Source organism: Octopus bimaculoides, chromosome Z (genome assembly GCF_046866305.1).
Source record: "Octopus bimaculoides isolate indiv1 chromosome Z, ASM4686630v1, whole genome shotgun sequence".
NCBI lineage: Eukaryota > Metazoa > Mollusca > Cephalopoda > Octopoda > Octopodidae > Octopus > Octopus bimaculoides.
Window position 1 is genome coordinate 10,944,796 of NC_142944.1, and position 21,439 is coordinate 10,966,234.

The 21,439-nt window shown below is 38.7% G+C and overlaps 1 protein-coding gene across 2 annotated transcripts in view; it reads right to left on the minus strand.

The window, feature by feature from the left end:
- Nucleotides 1–21,439, minus strand: part of LOC106880628 (switch-associated protein 70) — a 194,368-nt gene that overhangs the window by 105,674 nt on the left and 67,255 nt on the right. For both annotated transcript variants that reach the window (XM_052973732.2, XM_052973733.2), the window contains exon 2: nt 2,670–3,215. In XM_052973732.2, coding sequence (XP_052829692.1) covers nt 2,670–3,215 — 546 coding nt within the window. The remainder of the gene's footprint in view (nt 1–2,669; nt 3,216–21,439) is intronic.

Below are 21,439 nucleotides of genomic sequence, written 5' to 3' on the forward strand. Positions count from 1 at the left end.
AGAGACAACGAAAGACAGAGACAAAGAAAGACAGAGACAAAGAAAGACAGTGAGAAAGAAAGACAGTGAGAAAGAAAGACAGTGAGAAAGACAGACAGAGAGAAAGACAGAGAGAGAGAAAGACAGACAGAGAGAGAAAGACAGACAGAGACAGAGAGAGAGAGAGAGAGAGAGAGAGAGAGAGAAAGAGAGAGAGAGAGACAGACAGACAGACAGAGACAGAGAGAGAGACAGACAGACAGAGAGAAAGAAAGACAGAGAGAGAGAGAGAGCGAGAGAAAGAAAGACAGAGAGAGAGAGAGACAGAGATAAACAGAGAGAGAGAGACAGAGATAAACAGAGAGAGAGAGACAGAGATAAACAGAGAGAGACAGAGATAAACAGAGAGAGACAGACAGACAGACAGAGAAAGAAAGACCTAGAGGGAGAGAGAGAGACAGATAGAGAGAAAGAGTGTAGAAAGACAGAGAGAGAGACAGAGACGGAGAGAGAGAGAGAGACAGACAGACAGAGACGGAGAGAGAGAGAGACAGACAGAGACGGAGAGAGAGAGACAGACAGACAGACGGAAAGAGAGAGAGACAGACAGACAGACGGAAAGAGAGAGAGACAGACAGACAGACGGAAAGAGAGAGAGACAGAGACGGAGAGACAGAAACGGAGAGAGAGAGAGAGACAGAGAGAGAAAGAGACAGACGGAGAGAGAGAGAAAGAGAGAGAAAGAGACAGACGGAGAGAGAGAGAAAGAGAGAGAAAGAGACAGAGACGGAGAGAGAGATAGAAAGAGAGAGAGACAGAGAGAGAGACAGAGAGACAGAGAGACAGAGACGGAGAGAGTGAGAGAGAGAGAGAGAGACGGAGAGAGAGAGAGAGAGAGAGAGAGACAGAGTGAGACAGAGAGAGACAGAGTGAGACAGAGAGAGAGAGAGAGAGAGAGAGACAGAGAGAGAAAGAGACAGAGAGAGAGAGAGAGACAGAGAGAGACAGAGAGAGACGGAGAGAGAGAGAGAGAGAGACGAAGAGAGAGAGAGAGAGAGACAGAGTGAGACAGAGAGAGACAGAAAGAGACAGAGAGAGAGAGAGAGAGAGAGAGAGAGAGAGAGAGACAGAGAGAGAGAGAGAGAGACGGAGAGAGAGAGAGACAGAGAGAGAGACGGAGAGAGAGAGAGACGGAGAGAGAGAGAAAGAGAGAGACAGAGACGGAGAGAGACGGAGAGAGAAAGAGAGACAGAGAGACAGAGACGGGGAGAGAGAGAGACGGAGAGAGAGAAAGAGGGAGAGAGAGAGGTAGAGAGACGGGGAGGGGGAGAGAGAGAGGTAGAGAGACGGGGAGGGGGAGAGGGGGGAGTGAGAGAGGAAGAGAAAGAAGGCGAGAGAGAGAAAGAAAGATAGAGGGAGAGAAAGAAAGAGGGAGGGAGAGAAAGAGGGAGAGAGACAGGCAGAGAAGTCATCTTCGCCTTCAGAGTTGATAAAATAAGTACAAGTTGCATATTGGAGGAATGGCTGGGCTGATGCAAGAACCAAGCCTTCCACTCCCAAAATTTCATGGAGTAGTTGAAAATGCACAAAGAACATATTAAGATCTACAGAAATATCAACAATATACACATACATTAATCCCTTGACTATCATGCGTGTTATGTTCCAAAACCCCACCGTGATAGGTGAAAATCAGCAAAATAGAAACAGTATTGTACAGTTTTTATTTATTATTTCTATGATTTATATATATTTTATTATAAATGCAAAACACCAGAGGAATCGACTTGAGCTTAAATAATAAACCGCATCAGGTGAACCGCAAAATGGTGAGGGGTTGCTGTGCATATGCGCGCGCGCGCGCGTGCGTGCGTGCGTGCGTGCGTGTGTGTGTGCATGAGGGGTTGGTGAAAAGTTCCTGGCTTTGGGTAAAAGAAAATACATGAGGATCAGTTAATTATGATTTTATTTAACATGTTCCCCTCTCAGATTCACACACTTATTGCAGCGGTCCTTCAATTTTTCTAAGCCCTGTAAAAGAACTCAGAAGGTTGGGCCTCCAACCAGGCCTTTTCTTGATCTACCCTTAATATTCCTGCCAGTTGCCTCAGCTTGAAGAATCCATCTTGTGATTCTTTCCTGGTTGTTGTTCCAGTTGAAACTTACTTGTATTGTATTGGTTGCCATTCCGTTAATCTTTTATCCTTTGATTCATTCTTTGGACTGCAACCATCCTGGGACATTGCCTTAAAGGGTTTTTTTTTTAAAAACTTTTTTCAAGTCTGGTACTTAGTCTAATCATTGTGAAAAAAGACTGATAGAATATGGGTATGTAAACAAACCACTAATGATTGTCAAACACACACACACACCTGTGTGTATGAGAGTTTCTTTCAATTACCATCAAATCCACTCACAGGTTTTGACCAATCCATGGCTATAATAGAAGACACTTGCCCAAGATGCCATGCCACTATGACCCAGCATTGAGGATGTGACAGGTGGAGAAAGGGAGGACTGTTCTAGCATTTGGTAGGAAACCAGTCTTTTAGTTGAGTAAACTGGACTAATGTGACACAAAGTACTTTGCTCAAGAGACAACTTGCCACCTGATACAGAAATTGAACCTACAATTTTGACATGAGCACAACATACATTAAAAAACATAAAAAATATAAAAACATACATACCTTTTTCATAACATCCTTAATGAGTTCATCATAAATTTCGTTTAATCCTATTGATATTTCATTATCTACCAGCCTATTAAGATATTGATTCTGAAAGAGGCTGAGTAATTTAGGGAAAGGAAATCTTTCAGTTTCTTTATTTAATGCACCTTCCATAGATTTCTGGTCTGGTTGTTGACCAGTAACATGACCAAACCGATCAAATAGGTGTTCAATCTCAGCTCTGTCCACCGACAAAGGTAACATGTATTGCCCATTTTCCTCTCTTTCACTTAGAAAATTGAACAGCTTCCAGAGTGTGAAAGCATCGGAAGATTTCAGTTTAGGCTGATCAGGAAATTCCCAGACTTTATTCTTGCAAAGTATCCAACATATTTCTTTGATAGATTCTGCTTTTGGTGTAAAACTTAAATGACTATCAGTAAAAACTTCTGATTTTAGCAGTTTCAAATATTCTTCGAAATTTAATTCTGTGGAACTACATTTGTCCAACTTTTCTTCCGATTTTAAAAATCCTAATTCATTTCCGAGATTATTGGTTAAAACCTGGAAAAAAAAAGAGAAAAGAAAAGAATTTTTAAAAAAAGCATAAAAATGTCCTGAATTGAAAAAAAAAACAACATAGGCGCAGGAGTGGCTGTGTGGTAAGTAGCTTGTTTACCAACCACATGGTTCCGGGTTCAGTCCCACTGCATGGCACCTTGGGCAAGTGTCTACTACTATAGCCTCAGGCCGACCAAAGCCTTGTGAGTGGATTTGATAGATGGAAACTGAAAGAAGCCCGTCGTATATATGTGTATATATATATGTATATATATGTGTATATGTATATATATATATACATATATATGCAAGTAAAAATAAATACAAAAAAAGGGGTTTTGTATGATTGTGTATAGAGGAATATATTTTGTTTAAAAGAGTTCCAACACTGTCTGTTTTTTATATTCCTGCAAAGCGAATGTGGGATATAGAATATGGAATATACAATATATAATATAAAATAAAAATGGATGGTACAATGAAATAAAGTATTGAATGTCTTATTGAATATATGGAATATGTCTTATTGAATAGATGAAATATTAAGTGTTCAATATAAAGGATTAAATATATAAAGGCGAATACGTATTTTCTATACCTTGTGGTATTTCATCATGACAGACTTAAACGGACTGTTTAAGTCTGTCATACCGGCCATGATGAAATACCACAAGGTATAGAAAATACGTATTCGCCTTTATATATTTAATCCTTTATATTGAACACTTAATATTTCATCTATTCAATAAGACATATTCCATATATTCAATAAGGCATTCAATACTTTATTTCATTGTACCATCCATTTTTATTTTATATTATATATTATATTATATATTGTATATTCCATATCCCACATAGGTTTTGCAGGAATATAAATAAAACATAAAAAACAGACAGTGTTGGAACTCTTTTAAACAAAATAATATATATATATATATATGTGTGTGTGTGTGTTTGTGTCTGTCCCCCACCATCAACGCTTGACAACCGATGCTGGTGAGTTTACGTCCTCGTAACTTAGCGGTTCGGCAAAAAGAGACCGATAGAATAAGTACTAGGCTTCCAAAGAATAAGTCCTGGGGTTGATTTGCTCGATTAAAAGGCGGTGTTCCAGCATGGCCACAGTCAAATGACTGAAACAAGTAAAAGAGTAAAAGAGAGTAAAAGAGTATCTATTTTAAATCCTTACAGATTTTAAAACAAAGAAGCAGACAATGATACATTAAAGCCAGAAAAAATGTTAGCATGCTGGACAAGATGCTAAGCAGCATATTGTCTGTCTTAACCTCAGCAGAATTTGAACCCTGGATGTAAACTTTGCCTTCCATTCTTTCAGAGTTGATGAAATAAGCACCAGTTGCATACTGGAGGCAGGGTTGGGTTGGTTCAATAAACTTAGCCCTCCACTCCCAAAATTCCATGTCGTTTGCCAATTCCAGAAAGGATTATGATATCATCATTTAATGATAGATGCTAATTTTCAACCATCATATGGTGTCAAGACAAGGGTATACACACAAACAAGCAACAAGTTTCTTTCAGTTATCAATGAAACCTGCTCAGAAAGCTTTGGTTAGCCCAGGATTATAGTAAGGAGATACCTGCCCAAGGTGCAGCAGAGTGGAACTGACTCTCTAACTACATGATTAGGAAGCAAGCTTCTTAATTCCCCAGACATGCTCGAGCACACGTACACACACATGGATTGGACGGTTTGACCAGAGCTGACAAGCTGGGGAGCTGCATTAGGTTCCAGTCTGATTTGTTATGGTTATGGTTTTTACGGCTCGATTCCCGTCCTAACACCAACCACTTTACAGTGTGTGCAGAGTGCTTTTATATGGTGCAGCATGGGTGCTTCTACATGGTACTGCATGGGCGATTTTATGTGGTACTTCCACAAGAGCTTTACAGTCTGGGGAGTTAGGTGGCCAGATGTTAGGAGTGGCGTGGTCACAGAAATTGCTCGACAACCATGACTAGGTTCTCCTGCTTGTGTGGCATGGTGCAGAGTCCTGTTGCCAGATATAGGGTCTTCCAGCAACCACCTTCTTGACACAGTGCAGCACTATCTCCTTCAGGCACTTGATGTAGGCCTGTGTGTTGAGTGTGAGGCTGTGTGGGAAGATGAATGAAGGCATAACGTCGCCATCACTAGTGATCACTCCAAACACCATGATGTTGACTGGATGTTTGCTTTTTATGACCCTTGTTGCATGGTTTGGGAATATGGCAAACCAATACTTGATCTGTGTGTTCACCATCTGATCTTGACAGAAATTTTGTCTTAGAAAAACCAAACAATGTTCGGTTGGAAGGCATGCCACAGTTTGTTTAAAAGTTTCATAGCATGGTTTTTCCTCTTGTCCTTGATGGCTTGGGATAAAAATTGTCCCTTTCTCATCTTGTATGAGGAATACCGAATGTCTTCACGCATTACCTGCCTGATAAGGAACTCAGACACCCCCATGTCCCTGGCGATGGATCTGACTGACTTGGTGAAATCAAGGCTATGACTGACAACAATCCCAACAAATTCAGTTCTTGTCTTATCAGAAGGATCAGAGTGAATTTTCCAAGCTGCCGTACCTCCATAATCACCATTAGACTCATCCAACTCTTTCTGAATCCTCTGCACTGTCCTCAGATTGACACCTGAACACTCTAAAATGTTTGTATTGGAGCTTCCGGTGCAAATGCCAAACAGTACAGCATGTTGTTTACAAATTTCTGGCAGAGTCAATTGCATCATGGTGCTGTTTTTATCACAGATGGTGCCCAACTGACCCTACTACACTGTAGTTGACAAAATCAAAAACAATGTGCATACATGAAATTAAAAATAAAAAATGGCAACAATTTACCTATCACACCCTGTACACGTACACACATACCCAACCCATGCTAGCATGGAAGGCGGATGCTAAACAAGGACACATAGAAACACAATTATACATGTATGTACACATACACTCATTGTTGGTGGTTGGGAATATAGCAGTGGTTCAGTAACACAGCTCTCACACCAAAATCTTGTTTAAATATCTAAAATTTTCACCTGAAGAATGAAAACTGGTTTGAAATTAGATCTGACCTACATTGATTACAAACGGTCCAAAATGTAGATTTATCTATGGAAGATGGCCTGGCCTGTGAGAATGAATACTGAGGCTAGAGTAAGTGGTCAGTTTGTACACAGGTTCAAGCTTCTTCATCAGTAATGGGCAACGTATATACTGGAAAACTTTTTGAATGGTATGCCTAACAAAAAATTATCTTGAATACATTCAGTCATGTAGACCATCTGATAATTATGTCTGATGTGCTCCAGTTCTCAGGAAAATGTTGCCGGTGCTTGTTTTACATGATTGTACTCTAATAATAACAGCCAAATCTCGTTCAAATCACAGTCTTTAACAAAAATGAAAGGACATACTAGATAATATAGAAAAAAAAAAAGAGACTGTATGGTCCTGGCTAGTGTAGAACTAAATAACAATGACAACAGCAGAACCTGTATAAACTAGAATGGGTTTATTTCTTAAATAGGTTCCTGTAAAGTGAGAGCAATCACAAAAGAAGTAACATGACTAGAGTGTTACACTATCAATGGAATTGGTTTCTTTGTCTAAAAGAAAAAAAAATGTAATTCTTACATCCTTTTTATGTTCTAAGTTTTTTCATGTTTTTGATGAAAGATGAAAGATTCCGAATGTAAACAAATTTGTGTCTCACAAAACAATATTCACACATATACACACACAAAAAAAAACAAAACAAATACACATGCATAGCAAACACACATAATGCACACACACACCAAACACATAACACTCACACACCAAACAAAAAAAAAACATGAAATACATAGACACATTCATGGTGCATGTGTGTGTGTGTATGTGTGCATTTGGAAACAATATGATCTAGAGCAGCATTTTTCAAAGTTTGTCATGACCCATTTTAAGTATCTCGTGACCCACAGTCAGAAAAATGCTGATCTAGAGGATCTTTCAGTTTTCTCAAAGATACTTCTCGAATATGTATTGAATCATATCCAGAACACAGCAAAGTGATTAGTGGTAAGAAAGATATCAAACCACAGAATTCAGGGCAAAAAGAATATTACGTACAAGCAATTCTTGAGTGACCAAGGAAAGTAGTAACTATGGATAAGGGGTTCTCAACCATTGGCCAAACTGATTCTTATTTTACTCAGATGGTTCCTCATAACCATTTCAACATTCCTTTTCCTCATTATTTAATATCTATTGTCCATGCTGGTATGGGTTGGATGGTTTGACCAGAGCTAGCTTGCTGAGGAGCTGCACCAGACTCCAGTCTGATTTAGCATGGTTTCTATGGCTGGATGCTTTCATATGGCACTGCATAGGTGCTTTTTATAGCAAGGAGATACCTGCCCAAGCTGCAGCAAAATGGAACTGAACCTCTGACTACATGATTAGGAAGCAAGCTTCTTAATCCCCCAGACATGCTTGAGCACACGCACACAGACACATTTAAAACCACGAGAAGTTACAAAACCAACCAAACCTAAACATACATATGCACACACACAATGTGTGTGTGTGTATACACACTTTTTTTATTTATGGGTTTCAGCCAAGTGTCTGTGGTCATGCTGGAGCACCACCGTGATTTTCTGTCTTTATGCTGTGCTCTCTTCACGTTCCTTGCATGGCTCTTCTCCTCCACCTGATATAGTCCAATCAAGAGTTTTGATGGCACATCTGGTGTATAAGAGAATTTGACATCACTGCCCTAAACTGTGTCTCATTTCGAGCCATTGGTTCGTCTGGTATCGGGCTTCTTTCAGTTTCCATCAACCAAATCCACTCACAAGGCCTTGGTTGGTTGGCCTGAAGCTATAGCAGAAGACACTTGCCTGAGGTACCATGCAGTGGGACTGAAACCAGAACCATGTGGTTGGGAAGCAAGCTTCTTACCACACATCCACACCTGCATGTATATACATGGAGAGTGAGGGAGGGAGAGAGGGAAAGAGGAGAAAAAGGAGGAGAGAGATTATATGTTCACAGAAGCAAGATTTGAAATATTTAATAATCGCACAATTATTTTCCAGGGATACGACAGCATTTTGAAATACGTCAATGTATTAATTCCAGAAATTTCATAATCCTACATGAATCTAGTTACATGTTACATCTATATCATATTTGCAATATTGGTTTATAAAAAACGAAAAAAGTGATAATGATTATAAAGGACGTTGCAGTTGCGTCAACTGAATATTCACAAACAAAGTTTGTTTATAAACAAATGTTTATAGATACAGGATATGCCTATTAACAAACTCTGGCATGTAAAACTATTTTTCAGAAAAATTTGAAATATTCCCAACACTTGCAGCTATGTAAATTCTATGTCTATTTATTATATACAAAGATATTCAAAACAAAATGCTTTGCATGACATGAAAAATACCATAACAATTATTACTTTTGTCTATTATTATTATTATTATTATTATTACCTTTCCTCTTTGGCTAAACCCTCATCAACTTTTTCAAGTTTCACTTGAAAAGGAAGTTGAGGGTGGAAAGGGAAGTGTTGCCTTGTAACAGGTTTGTTGAAAGGTGGGTGAATGTTGGAAGAAGGGCCAGTGTGAAAGGACCAATTCTGAGTGTGCACCTGTAAACAAAAGGGCTCTTGCCCTGTTGTTCAAGCACCCATGGCTTTTGTGGGTTTTTCCACTAGGTCCTTAAAGCGCCTCCCCTATTGGGAGTTTTAAATTGTTATATATATTGTTTACACATTGTAAAACTCATTGTATCGTCCTGTTTTTGTCTTTTATGTTGTATTTTAATGTAATTTTATGTAAACCCCTGTGGCCAATAAACGAATTATTACCTCCGCCTTAGCAAAGGTAGAGGTATTGTTTTTAGTCATGTTTGTAAGCTGCTGGATGGGTTCGGATGAAACTTTCAGGAATGTTTGGCCTTGTGTCTGGCATAAATTAATTAGATTTTGGGATTGATCTGGTACAGACAAGGATTCTGGATTATTTTTCCTGTCTTTTTACTTAATTTTTGAGAGCGGTCAAGTTCATTTTTAGTATTTTCGTTTTTGAGAACAGTCAAGTTTATTTCAGATATTCTCATTTATAAAAAATTATCTCTGGTTTATCGCTGAGAGGATGTTGGTGTTGCCTTGGCAGAGGTTTGCGCTCTCTGAGTGTTCTTATTATTGAGTGCGAGAGCAACAGATACCATCAAAGTGACACTGGGGTACAAATATACAGAGCCCAATATACCCATCATGACTACCTGTCTGATAAGGGTACACCATGCACATGCATCACAATCATACGTGCACAACATGGTGATCTCATAGAGATAAACAGTGTGTCACCTTGCAGATGGGACCCAGTTAGATTTCTCTTCAGATTGAGTAGCCTATCCCTCTTAAAAGATTCCTGGGTAAGGTTTGTTTAAGGATGATAAATGAAACTACCATATTTCTAGAGGTGAATTATTCAAACCCCAAAGAATTCCTCTCAAAATATGGCTATGATGCTTCCCCACTACTCCTGGTCAGAGATGCTTGTATCATCAGCCACTAAGCGACATGCTCAACTGGTAAGCACATTGGTGGTATTGAGCAGATTATTTGATGTAGCTCATCTTCTGTGTCTTGGAAGGGTCATAAAACCAATAACATATGCACTGGTTCAATATCACTTCTTTAACATTTCGAATTCACATCAAGAATCTTGCAAGCCAAATTCAAAAAGTACATTTCATATATATATATATATATATATATATATATATATATATAACAAGGTTTGATCAATAAGTATCTAGACTGTTGCCATAGTAACAAAGCTAAAGCACGCAGAGTGAAACAGCATGGTACAGATTGACCTTGAACTGCTGTGCATGTGCACTAAGTTTTAATGTTTTGGCTCACTTCTTACACAGTGCTCGGAAGGAAGGCGTGTAGCATGTGATCATCGCATTGACCATGACAGAGAAAGTTGTCATGGTGACACCTGCTCAAAGGTCTACGCGAAGTTGCATAACGTATATGGAGAGGATAGTATGAGCTGCAAACAAGTGTACAAATGGTTCAGACGTTTCCAAGATGGCCGAAAAAATGTCGATATTGACAAACATTCTAGGAGACCCGCAAGCAGCAGTACTAAGAAAAACATCGCAGATGTATGTGCAGCTGTGAGACGAAATCGTCGAATCTCCATCTGTGAGTTATCAGAGGATGTGCAGATTAGTTACGGTTCAGTTCAGTCCATTATCACTGAAGATTTGGGTATGAGATGCATGTCTGCCAAGTTTGGGCCAAAACTGCTTCCAGCTGACCAAAAAGACACCCAGGTTTCAGTTGCACAAAATTTCTTTGATTGTGTTGAGAAAGATGAAAACGCTTTGAAAACTGTGTGTAAACCTCTGAGCAGGTATCGCGAGGCTTTTGGCAAAATTTGATGCAGATTCTCTGCTCAACAACTTCTGTCGTGGTCAATGTGATGATCACACGCTACACACCTTCCTTCCAAGCACTGCAATAAACAGTAGAAGTGAGCTAGAACATTAAAACTTAGTGTGCATGCACAGCAGAGTTCAAGGTAAATTTGTGCCAAGCGACTTCACTCTGCATGCTTTAGCTTCGTTATTATGGCAACGGTCTGGATACTTATTGATCAGACCATATATAATTTCATGCCTGCTTTATTTTGTATGCTTTTATGATCTATATGACCTGTTACCATTCATGCACTCGGTCATTTTTAATCATTATTTCCACCCCACCCACCCAATCTTTATATTCACCTGCTCATCTTCACCCACCCTGTCTTTCTCTTCCCTTTTATGGAATTCCTTTCCGATTAAGTGCTTCTGTAAAATCAAAGGTTCTTTGGTACCCAATCAAAACTTTTATTTGAACCATTTTGCGAGATTACACACACACACACACAAAGAATTTATTACCTTTTGAAAGAATATGGAATTCATTTTGGAATTTGGATCTTGAAGTACCCAATATTTATATTCCAAAAAAGAATTTCATATATATTTTATCTTTTACTTGTTACAATCAGACTACAGCCATGAAATGGCATGACCTTGGGAGAAATTTTAGTCAGCTGTAGTAACCCCAGGACTTTCTATTCTTTTTAAGCCTGTTACTTATTCTATCAGACCCTTTTGCCTAACTACTTAGTTACCAGCACTGGTTGTCAAGTGGTGATGGGGGTGGACAAACACAGATACACATACTTCTCTCAGTTTCCATCTACCAAATCCACTCACAAGGCTTTAGTTGGCCCAATGCTATAGGAGACTTGCCCACGGTGTCACACAGACTGAACTCAGAACCATGTGGCTGAGAAGCAAACTTCTTACCACACAGACATGCTCGAGATTATATATATATATATATATGCCAGTGCCACCTGACTGGCTCCCGTGCTGGTGGAACATAAAATGCACCCACTACACTCTCAGAGTAGTTGGTGTTAGGAAGGGCATCCAGCTATAGAAACACTGCCAGATCAGCTTGGAGCCTGGTGTGGCCTCCTGGCTTGCCAGTCCCCCGTGAAACCAATCAACCCATGCCAGCATGGAAAACAGACGTTAAACAATATTTTTATACATATGTTATATACATACCTACGCATATACACACACATTGTATATTTATTTTGAGAATCTTCATGTAAAATAAGCTACTTGCTATTCATATTTTTATGGTTAATGTGGTTTGGTTCTAGAAAAAATTGCAAATTGGGTTAATAGCTCTGCTTTGTTTCTGGCTTGACTTAGTTTTTGTTTGGTGGCAGGCTGGTTCACTGACAGGCTTACTGTGCCAGTTAGAGTGGAGGAAACTGGTGAGTACAGTTAGTCTCTCACCATTCCCCACTTTACACAGAAGTAACGGTGGATTGTAGATGGTGGATGGTGACAGCAAGTCCCTGACCAAAGGTTGCTTAGTAGCTGATGACTAACCCTTGTAACACAAGCAATAACATTGGCAATTCTTTGATGTGCCAAGTCTAAACAATAACATATACACACTCCTGTGCTTGTATTCAATTTTTGTCTATTTGTTGGTTCCTTCTCAGTTGGTTCACTGTGGTTGCTTCATTCCCACAACAATCATTATCATCAAAGCAACACACATTGAGAAGAGGCAACAGGGAGCCTTTTTATGGTAGCCTGACTTGTTAAAAATAGCAGCCAATATGCCATCAAATCACATCCTACGATCTTCTGCAACATAATTATATATATATATTATATATATACTCTTTTTACTCTTTATACTTTTACTTGTTTCAGTCATTTGACTGTGGCTATGCTGGAGCACCGCCTTTAGTCGAGCAAATCGACCCCAGGACTTATTCTTTGGAAGCCTAGTACTTATTCTATCGGTCCCTGTTGCCGAACCACTAAGTTACGGGGCGTAAACACACCAGCATCGGTTGTCAAACAATGTTGCGGGGACAAACACAGACACACAAACACACACACATACAGATATATCTATACATATATACGGTGGGCTTCTTTCAGTTTCTGTCTACCAAATCCACTCAAGGCTTTGGTCAGCCCGAGGCTATAATAGAATACACTTGCCCAATGTGCCACACAGTGGGAATGAACTCAGAACCATGTGGTTGGTAAGCAAGCTACTTACCACACACACACACATATATATACATCTCCACACACACACACACACACACACACACACATATACATATATATATATATATATATATATATCCTTTCAAATCTTTTACTTGTTTCAGTCATTTGATTGCAGCTGTGCTGGGACACTGCCTTGAAGTGTTTTAGTCAAACAAATCGACACTAGGATTTTTTTAAAGCCTAGTACTTGTTCCATCAGTCTCTCTTGCCAAACCGCTAAGTTACAACGATGTAAACACACCACCACTGGTTGTCAAGCGGTGATGGGGAGGGGGGACAAACACACACACACACACACACACGCATATATACATGTATATGGCCTTCCTTCAGTTTCCATCCACCAAATTAACTCACAAAGCTTTGGTTGGCGGCCCAACCTTCAGAGTTCTTTTTATAGGGCTTAGAAAAACTCTGTGAATCTGAGAAGGGAATATGTTGAATAAAATCATAATTAACTGATCCCCCCTGTATTTTCTTTTACCCAAAGCCAGGACTTTTCAGAACCCCTTCGTGTGTGTATGTATATGTATATATATATATATAATAATAATAAAAGGGTAAAATTAATTAATCAGTTAATAATTAATAATTTTACCAAGTAGATCGGGACATTAGAATAACCTTTAGGTAAAATTATACAAATATTCTATAATTATAATCAAGGTGGAAAGGCTGTGTAGTTACATGGATGTTAAATGGTTGTGGGGAACAACCACAAAGGCAGGCACACACACACTCATATATCCAATGGGCTTCTTTCAGTTTAACAAATTCACTCAAGTCTTTGGTCAGCCCAGGACTACAGTAGAAGGCACTTGCCCAAGACGCAATGCAGTGGGATTGACCCCCAAAGCCATGTTCGAAAGGAAGCTTCTTACCATGCAACCTTGCTTGCATATGCGTGTGTGTGTGTGTGTGTGTGTGAATGAGCCAACAAAGGAATCTCTTGTGTGTATCAAGCTGCTAGAAATAGAAACTAAATTCACCTCAAGCTGCAGCTTAGTCTTATGAATGCATACATATATGAGTAAACAAAGGAGATTTTGTGGCAAATAGATACAATATGAAAGTAATTGAATCTCACTCAAACGACACGCGCGCGCGCGTGCGTGCGTGCGTGCGTGCGTGCGTGTGAACACACAAGTCACATGACAGTCTCTACAAGGCAGATACCCTCAGAAACAAAAGTCTAATCCCCATTTAAACCACACTTCACTGCCTTAAAGGATGTAAGGACATACTGGAAAATGTATTACATATCTCTATAAAAAATATTAACGACCTGTAGGCACATGGTATTTCGTTATGCAACCATATGTATTCATTACAGAGAAATAACTGGCTAAAGCCATTCCGGTTGGACAAGATGGGAAGTTTTACCAGATTAATGGAGAAGTAAATATTCTTTCAGAGATGTACTTGCATAGCAAGTGACCTGATGTGAGATCGTGTGCTGGAACAAAAACAATTGCAGCATGGAAGGTGTTTATAAGCCATTTAAGAAATGCACAAAAACAGTTAAATTCACTTCAATATTTAAATTTAATTTGCCAAAATATTTTCATCACTTTGAGACTGCGACCTGTTCTCTGACAAAAAAAAAAGAGATGCAGCACAGAATTTTGTCAGTGAACAGGTCGCGGTCTCAAAGTGATGAAAATAGTTTGGCAAATTAAATTTAAATGTTGAAGTGAATCTAACGTTTTTTGTGTTTCTTAAATGGTTTATAAACACCTTCCACGCTGCAATTGTTTAAATATTCTTTCCTATGCTACAAAGTATATATGAAACATTTCTATAAGTCAATACCATGTTCTACTGTGTTAGCAGTGCATTTAAATCACATGTTAAGGTCATCTGTACAGATTTCCTATGGAAAACTATAAAATCAGCATTGGTTATAATTCCTAAAAATAAGTCTGTAGAGATGACCTTAACACGAGATCTAAAAAATATATTGGTCATGGCTGCAATGCCTTTTGATCACAGATTTGCTCAGTTAAGTTTTGACCTGGGGTTAAACAGCAACACCCCACCCACACACACACAAAGCCAACTTGATTAAAATAAATAGAGATATTAAATAATTTCCCTATTTGTATTTTCCTGGCAAGTGATTAACTATTCAGCACTGAGAAAAAATACTGTCAAATGTAATGCTTATTTATTCATCATTTTGAATTAGTCACACAATATCTTGTAGTTTCGAGATTTCATTGATGTGATTGTTCATTTTTAGAATGACACTGTAGAGTAGGTGTGAGAGGTCAGATATGGTTGGTTTGAAATTAATACAAGTAAAATATTTGGGCTGGGTATGGCCAGTTTAAATGCATAGGGGTTGACTTGTAACTGTGTGTTGAAACTGAAGCTAATTACATAGAAAAGTCATTTTGAGTCAAAAACAAGAACAAAAAAATACAAGAAGCAAGAAATATTTGAGAACATTTAATTATCAGTATATTACTAATATACTAACCAATTGAAATATTTCTTTAGGATTCCCCAGTGGCAGATAAAATGCTTATATGAGAAATGAAAAGACATGCACTCACTGTAGCTGTATGTGCAGAACACAGCAAATTAGAAACTGAGAATTTTCTAAATGATATAAGATCTTTTGTACACAAAGTTCAGATAGAACTGGAAGAGTCTGGCAGGAATGTTTTAACTGTGTCAAAGACAAGTAAAAAAAGAAATTCTAAATGTTCAGACACTAAAAAAACACTGTAATTCATCCAAAGATGAATGACAATCCTGGAAAATCAAAGAGGGACTTTGCCAAAGATCTTCAAGTATCAAAATAGGTTATTAGAACTATGGTGCAAGGGGATATTTGATACAAGTTGTATATACTGAGGAGGGGTCAATTCATGTCCCCAAAGACACCGGAAAACTGATCTGTGCTTGAATTATTTGATCATGGCTTGATTTGGTTCTTCCCTGATGAGAAAATCTTCAACCAAGACCAAAAGTCTAACAGGAGAAATAAAAGATTTTGTGCAGATCCTTCTGGTGACTCCCTATCCCCACCACCACCCAAAGTGATGCACATTAAGTTTCCAGCAACTGTGATGGTTTTAAGAGTAGTGAGGAATAAAGGAGTAGTGAGGAATAAAGGTCATCTTTCCATAGGGTTTTAGAATTGATGGAGACAATTGTTAAGCCCTGGAGGGATGAAGTGCACAGCAAAAGGTCACAACAATATTCAACCCCTTCTCACAAAGTCCACATCACCCAAGAATGGACGTTAGACAATTTTCATGATCATGTAACACCAAATATGTGGCTACCAGATTCAACAGATTTAAACCCAGTCAACTACTATATTTGGGATGTTGTTGAAAAGGAGACTAATTGATTTTTCATAACACCATAGATCTACTGACAGCCACCACTGTCCAGGCGATGTCCAAAATTAATAAGGACCATTTAGTGCAGGCATATTAACGATTCCAGTCCTACATTGAAACACTCATTTCAGCTGAAAGTGGATTCAGAAACAATTATCTTACAAGAAAGTTTATCAAGAACATATGCATAAATTTTTATTAATATACATTTGTTTTTAGCTGATCAGAGTAAATTATTACCAAATGTGTCCTCAAACACTACTTTCACTTTACATTATATTAACTTTTTGTTTACTTCATGAAATGTCAAATTTTAGAGATATCACTGTGACCTGGTCAAAGATAGAATTTCACTGCAGTGACTTGAAAGTGCAGTGGCTTAAGTGAATGAAAAGAAAAAAACTTTTAAAACTTTCCTAAAATATATAAATACAGGCATGGATATGGCTGTGTAGCAAAGAATTTTGTGGTATCAGGATTACACTTATTGCCAAACAGTAAGAACAAATGCCTTCTACTGTAGCCCCAAGACCAACCAAAATCATGTGAGTGGATCTAATAGACATTACTGTCTCGAGTCCTAGGGTTTATAAGGCCAAGTTACCCACTTTCCATGGCATATAAGTGACAGAGATCACAACATTCCCTCTACCTGAACAGGAAGCCACTCTGTTGTAGGATTACTGCATTTTACAGCTGAGAAGACAGCAGCAATATGAAATGAAGAGTTTTGCTCAAGAGCACAATGCACTGTCTGATCTGAGAATCGAAACCACAATCTTGCAATGATGAGTACAATATTTAAACCACCAGGCCATGTGCCTTCACATAATACATGTGTAGATATATCATATACCGTATTTTAACATGTATAAGGAACCCTTTTTTGTCAAAAATTAGGTTTAAAAAATATGGGAGTCTCATATATGGATACTATTATAATCCCTTACAAAACCTTTTTTCCAAATTTTAAGCCCCCAAAATGAGTTGGGGGTTTCTTTATACACGAGGGTTCCTCATACACATCAAAATACAAGAAATGTGAATATATGATGGGCTCTCCTGTTGAAGACATTTGCTGAATGACATGCATGAATGATTTATTTATAAGGATCAAATCTATGTTTTGTACATTAGTTCACCTCATTCCAAATTGTCTGCACAGGTGCACTGTGTACTACACATCAGATGTCAAAGTGATCACAGGCCGACATTCCTCCTGAACAGAATGCCAGTTCATTGTAGGGTGATCCATTGATAGCTAAGTAGACTGGAGCAATGAAAAATGAAGTGTCTTGCTCAAGAACACAACACACCACCAGCCTGGGAACCAAAACAATCACTTTGCAATCGTGAATGCAACACCCTAACTGCTAGGCCATGTGCCTTCACTTAAAGGTGATAATGGGGCTTATATTTAGTCTGGAGCATAGGGGGCTCTGAATAGAGGTGGTTCCTTTGGTGCCTGACAGTTGCACCTTGCCAGGAATAGTCAGGAGGAGAGGAGTCACTGGTCTTGACTCAATGGCTCCTAGCACCATCCCCTGGAACCCCACTTCAACTGGTGGGCTAAACCAAGTGTGGGGATGGTGATGTAAACACTGCAAAAGACTCAAGATGTCCTCCCAAGGAGTTAGCGGCTAGGGCAGAGGGTCCTGCTTAGGTTAACAGCCTATTGTTCAGGGCCAAGGTGCGTCTCAAGTAGCGGAATACATTTGTGTTAATAGCTTGGAGAAGAATGGACCCTGCCAAGCTAATGTGCCCACAATATAGTCATGATGATGACAACTAGACCAGAACCCATCCTGGATCAATAATTTCTTTGGTTAGCACTAAAGAGTGGACAGGTCTCAATTTCCCCGACTCACAGAAGGCAGCAGAAGAGAGAGCAATGGCAAAATCTTGTGACACCATCAACGAATGTCCCACTGAGCACATGGTAAAAAAACAGGAAGGAAGGAAGGATACTTAGTTTGGTGTGTCACCGTTTCTAGCAATTAACATGAATTCCACAGTTTATTAGTAATTATTAGATTCAGGTTATGTAACTTCAGCAGCTGATTATTAACAGAATAAGCTCATGACTGGTCTTTGTTATTTAATAATAAGAAGAATAATAGTAAATTTAATAAACGATAATATTATCATTTGAGGTGGCGAGCTGGTAGAATCGTTATCATGCTGGATGAAATACTTAGAATGTAGCAACGGGCGAAATGCTGAGTTCAAATCCACTGAGATCAACTTTACCTTTCAGGGTCGATAAAGTAAGTACCAGTTGAACACTGGGGTCAATGTAATCAACTAGTCCCTCCCACTAAAATTGCTGCCCTTGTGGCAAAATTTGAAGCCATTATTTTTAAGGCTGCAAGCTGGCAGAATCATAGCATGCCAGGTGAAATGGCTAGCGATATTTCATCTGTTGCTACGTTCTGTGTTCAAATTCTGCCGAGGTCGATTGTCTTTCATCCTTTCTGGGTCGGTAAATTAAGAACCAGTGAAACACAGGGGGGGGGGGTCGATGTAATTGACTTGTCCCCTCCCGCAAAATTGGCACCCTTGTGGAAAAATTTGAAACCATTACTATTATAACTATTAGAATAATAAGTACCTACATGATGGCAATTATTTATATTAGTTCCGTGTCAAAATATACAAAAAGACAAATTCCAAAGTCTGGTGCATTATGTTCATCACAAGAACAAATACAAGACAAAAAAAAAAAGTTAAAAAAAAGAGGAAAAGAAAAATATTGATTACTCATTTTATAAATAATGAGGAAATAGTTAATTAAGTGAAGTGATTACGAAAATGACGAAAACAACTAATGAGATACTGGTGAAAATGATTGATGTGGCATACACACCATGAATCACTTCCATCATCAACTCTTGGACCCCTGGACTCTAGCTGGAATTTATCAGGTTGACTGGCATACAGCAGATCCTAGTGGAACTTATCTGACACTAAACATTTTGCCCGATGTGCTAATGATTATGTCAGTTCAATAATGATCAGCAATAATTATAATATCTAAAATATGTACAAGGGTAAAAGTTTCAGGGATGAAGGAACAGTCAGTTATACATACTAGTTTTTTTTTTTTTTAATGTGATCGGTACTTATTGGCTCTGGAAGGATGAAAAACAAATTTGACTGTGGCTGGATTTGAACTCAGAACATAAATGACCATAACTAAAATTCTACAGAATATTTTGGCAAAGGCTCTGTTCTGCCAAGCAGAAAGGACTTTCTAAGGTTAGATTGCATAGAAATTTAATGAAATAATGTAAGTACACACAATGTGTAGAATATGGTAAAGTCTGAAAATGGAAGTATCAAGGTCCAATCAAAGAACCCCACCACCAAATCCAGTTTTACCCTGATTAAGGGTGAATAAAGGCCCTATCCCAGCTTTATTTTCCAGCCCACATGTACATTCTGTTAATAGACCCATACACTGCAGTGATCCTTGCCACTCTCACTCTTTCAACAGATATAGTAGAGGGTTTTACCACCCTTCTCAACCATCACCTTTCATTCCAAATGAAATTTGAAAAAGTCGAGGACTTGGCCAAAAGTGAAAGTGCTTACTCAGAGGAAAACAATTTGTCGTCTCAGAACAAATGAATGCAGTGGGATGATTTTGATAATGGACTTAGTCAATAACTTATGTGAAACAATAGCTGATGTATTAAAACTCTTGTAATTTAAGTCTTATAGTATGAACTGGGAGCATTTTTATCATGCTACTAGCACTAGAGAGGTTGTTTGTGATAAAACATAAGGCTTCTTAGCACAAAGTGTCAGTTCTTATCTGGTGTTACGAACCTCATGGACGGATATCTTATCATACAACATATGAAGCTCCCATCTTTGTAGGTTTTTTTATTTTCACATGGTTTCAACCATCCTTTCTATCACCAACCATTTCTATCATGTCACAGCCTCCACCTCAAAAAGAAAGAAAGTGTTTGCAAAAATGTTGACAAATATATCGCAGATGCAGTATACCAGTTCCTATTGAAACACAATGGTTCCTGGATCAGTGGTTCTCAACTATGATTTTTTTTTTTAATGTATGGACCCCTTTGGTTCTAATTTTATGCAAATTGACCTTCATAGCCATTTTCTCTTTTTCATTTCACTCATTTGACTGCGGCCATGCTGGAGCACCACTTCGCAGGCCTTATAAGTCGAACAAATCAACCCCAAGACTTATTCTTTTAAGCCTAGTACTTATTCTATCGATCTCCTCTGCCAAATGGCTAATCTGTGGGGATGTAAATACACCAGTACCAGTTGTCAACTAGTGATAGGGCAACAGACACAGACACACACACACAATGGGCTTCTTTCAGTTTCTGTCTACCAAATCCACTCACAAGACTTCAGTTGGCCTGAGGCTATAATAAAAGAAAGACACTTGCACAAGGTGCCATGCAGTGGAACTAAATGGGAAACCATGTGATTGGAATCAAGCTTCTTAACACACAACCATGCCGAAAGCCCCATTATATTTTTATGCTTAAGTATTAGAAATCATATTAGATAATTACTCTTACTCGTTTCAGTCATTTGACTGCAGCCATGCTGGAGCACCACCTTTGGGCAAACAAAACCCCAGGATTTACTCTTTGTAAGCCTAGCACTTATCCTATCGGTCTTTTACCAAACTGCTAAATTACGGGAGACATAAACACACCAACATTGGTTGCCAAGTGATGTTGAAGGGACAAACCCTAACACACAAACATACATATATACACACACATAACCGGCTTCTTTCAGTTTCTATCTACCAAATCCACTCAAGGCTTTGTTCAGCCTGAGGCTATAGTTGAAGACACTTGTCCAAGGTGCCACACAATGGGACTGAACCCGGAGCCATGTGGTTGATAAGCAAGCTACTTACCACACAGCCACCTCCTGCATTAAAATATTTTGAGTCTTGTGGATGTGTATAATTTTTTTTTTTTTTTGCTTTTTTTTAGTCATTTGACTGGCCTTGCTGGAGCACTGCCTTTAGTCAAGCAAACCGACCCCCAGGACTTATTCGTTGTAAGCCTAGTTACTTATTCTATCGGTCTCTTTTGCCAAACTGCTAAGTTACGGGGACGCAAAACACATCAGTATTGGGTTGTCAAGTGATGTTGGC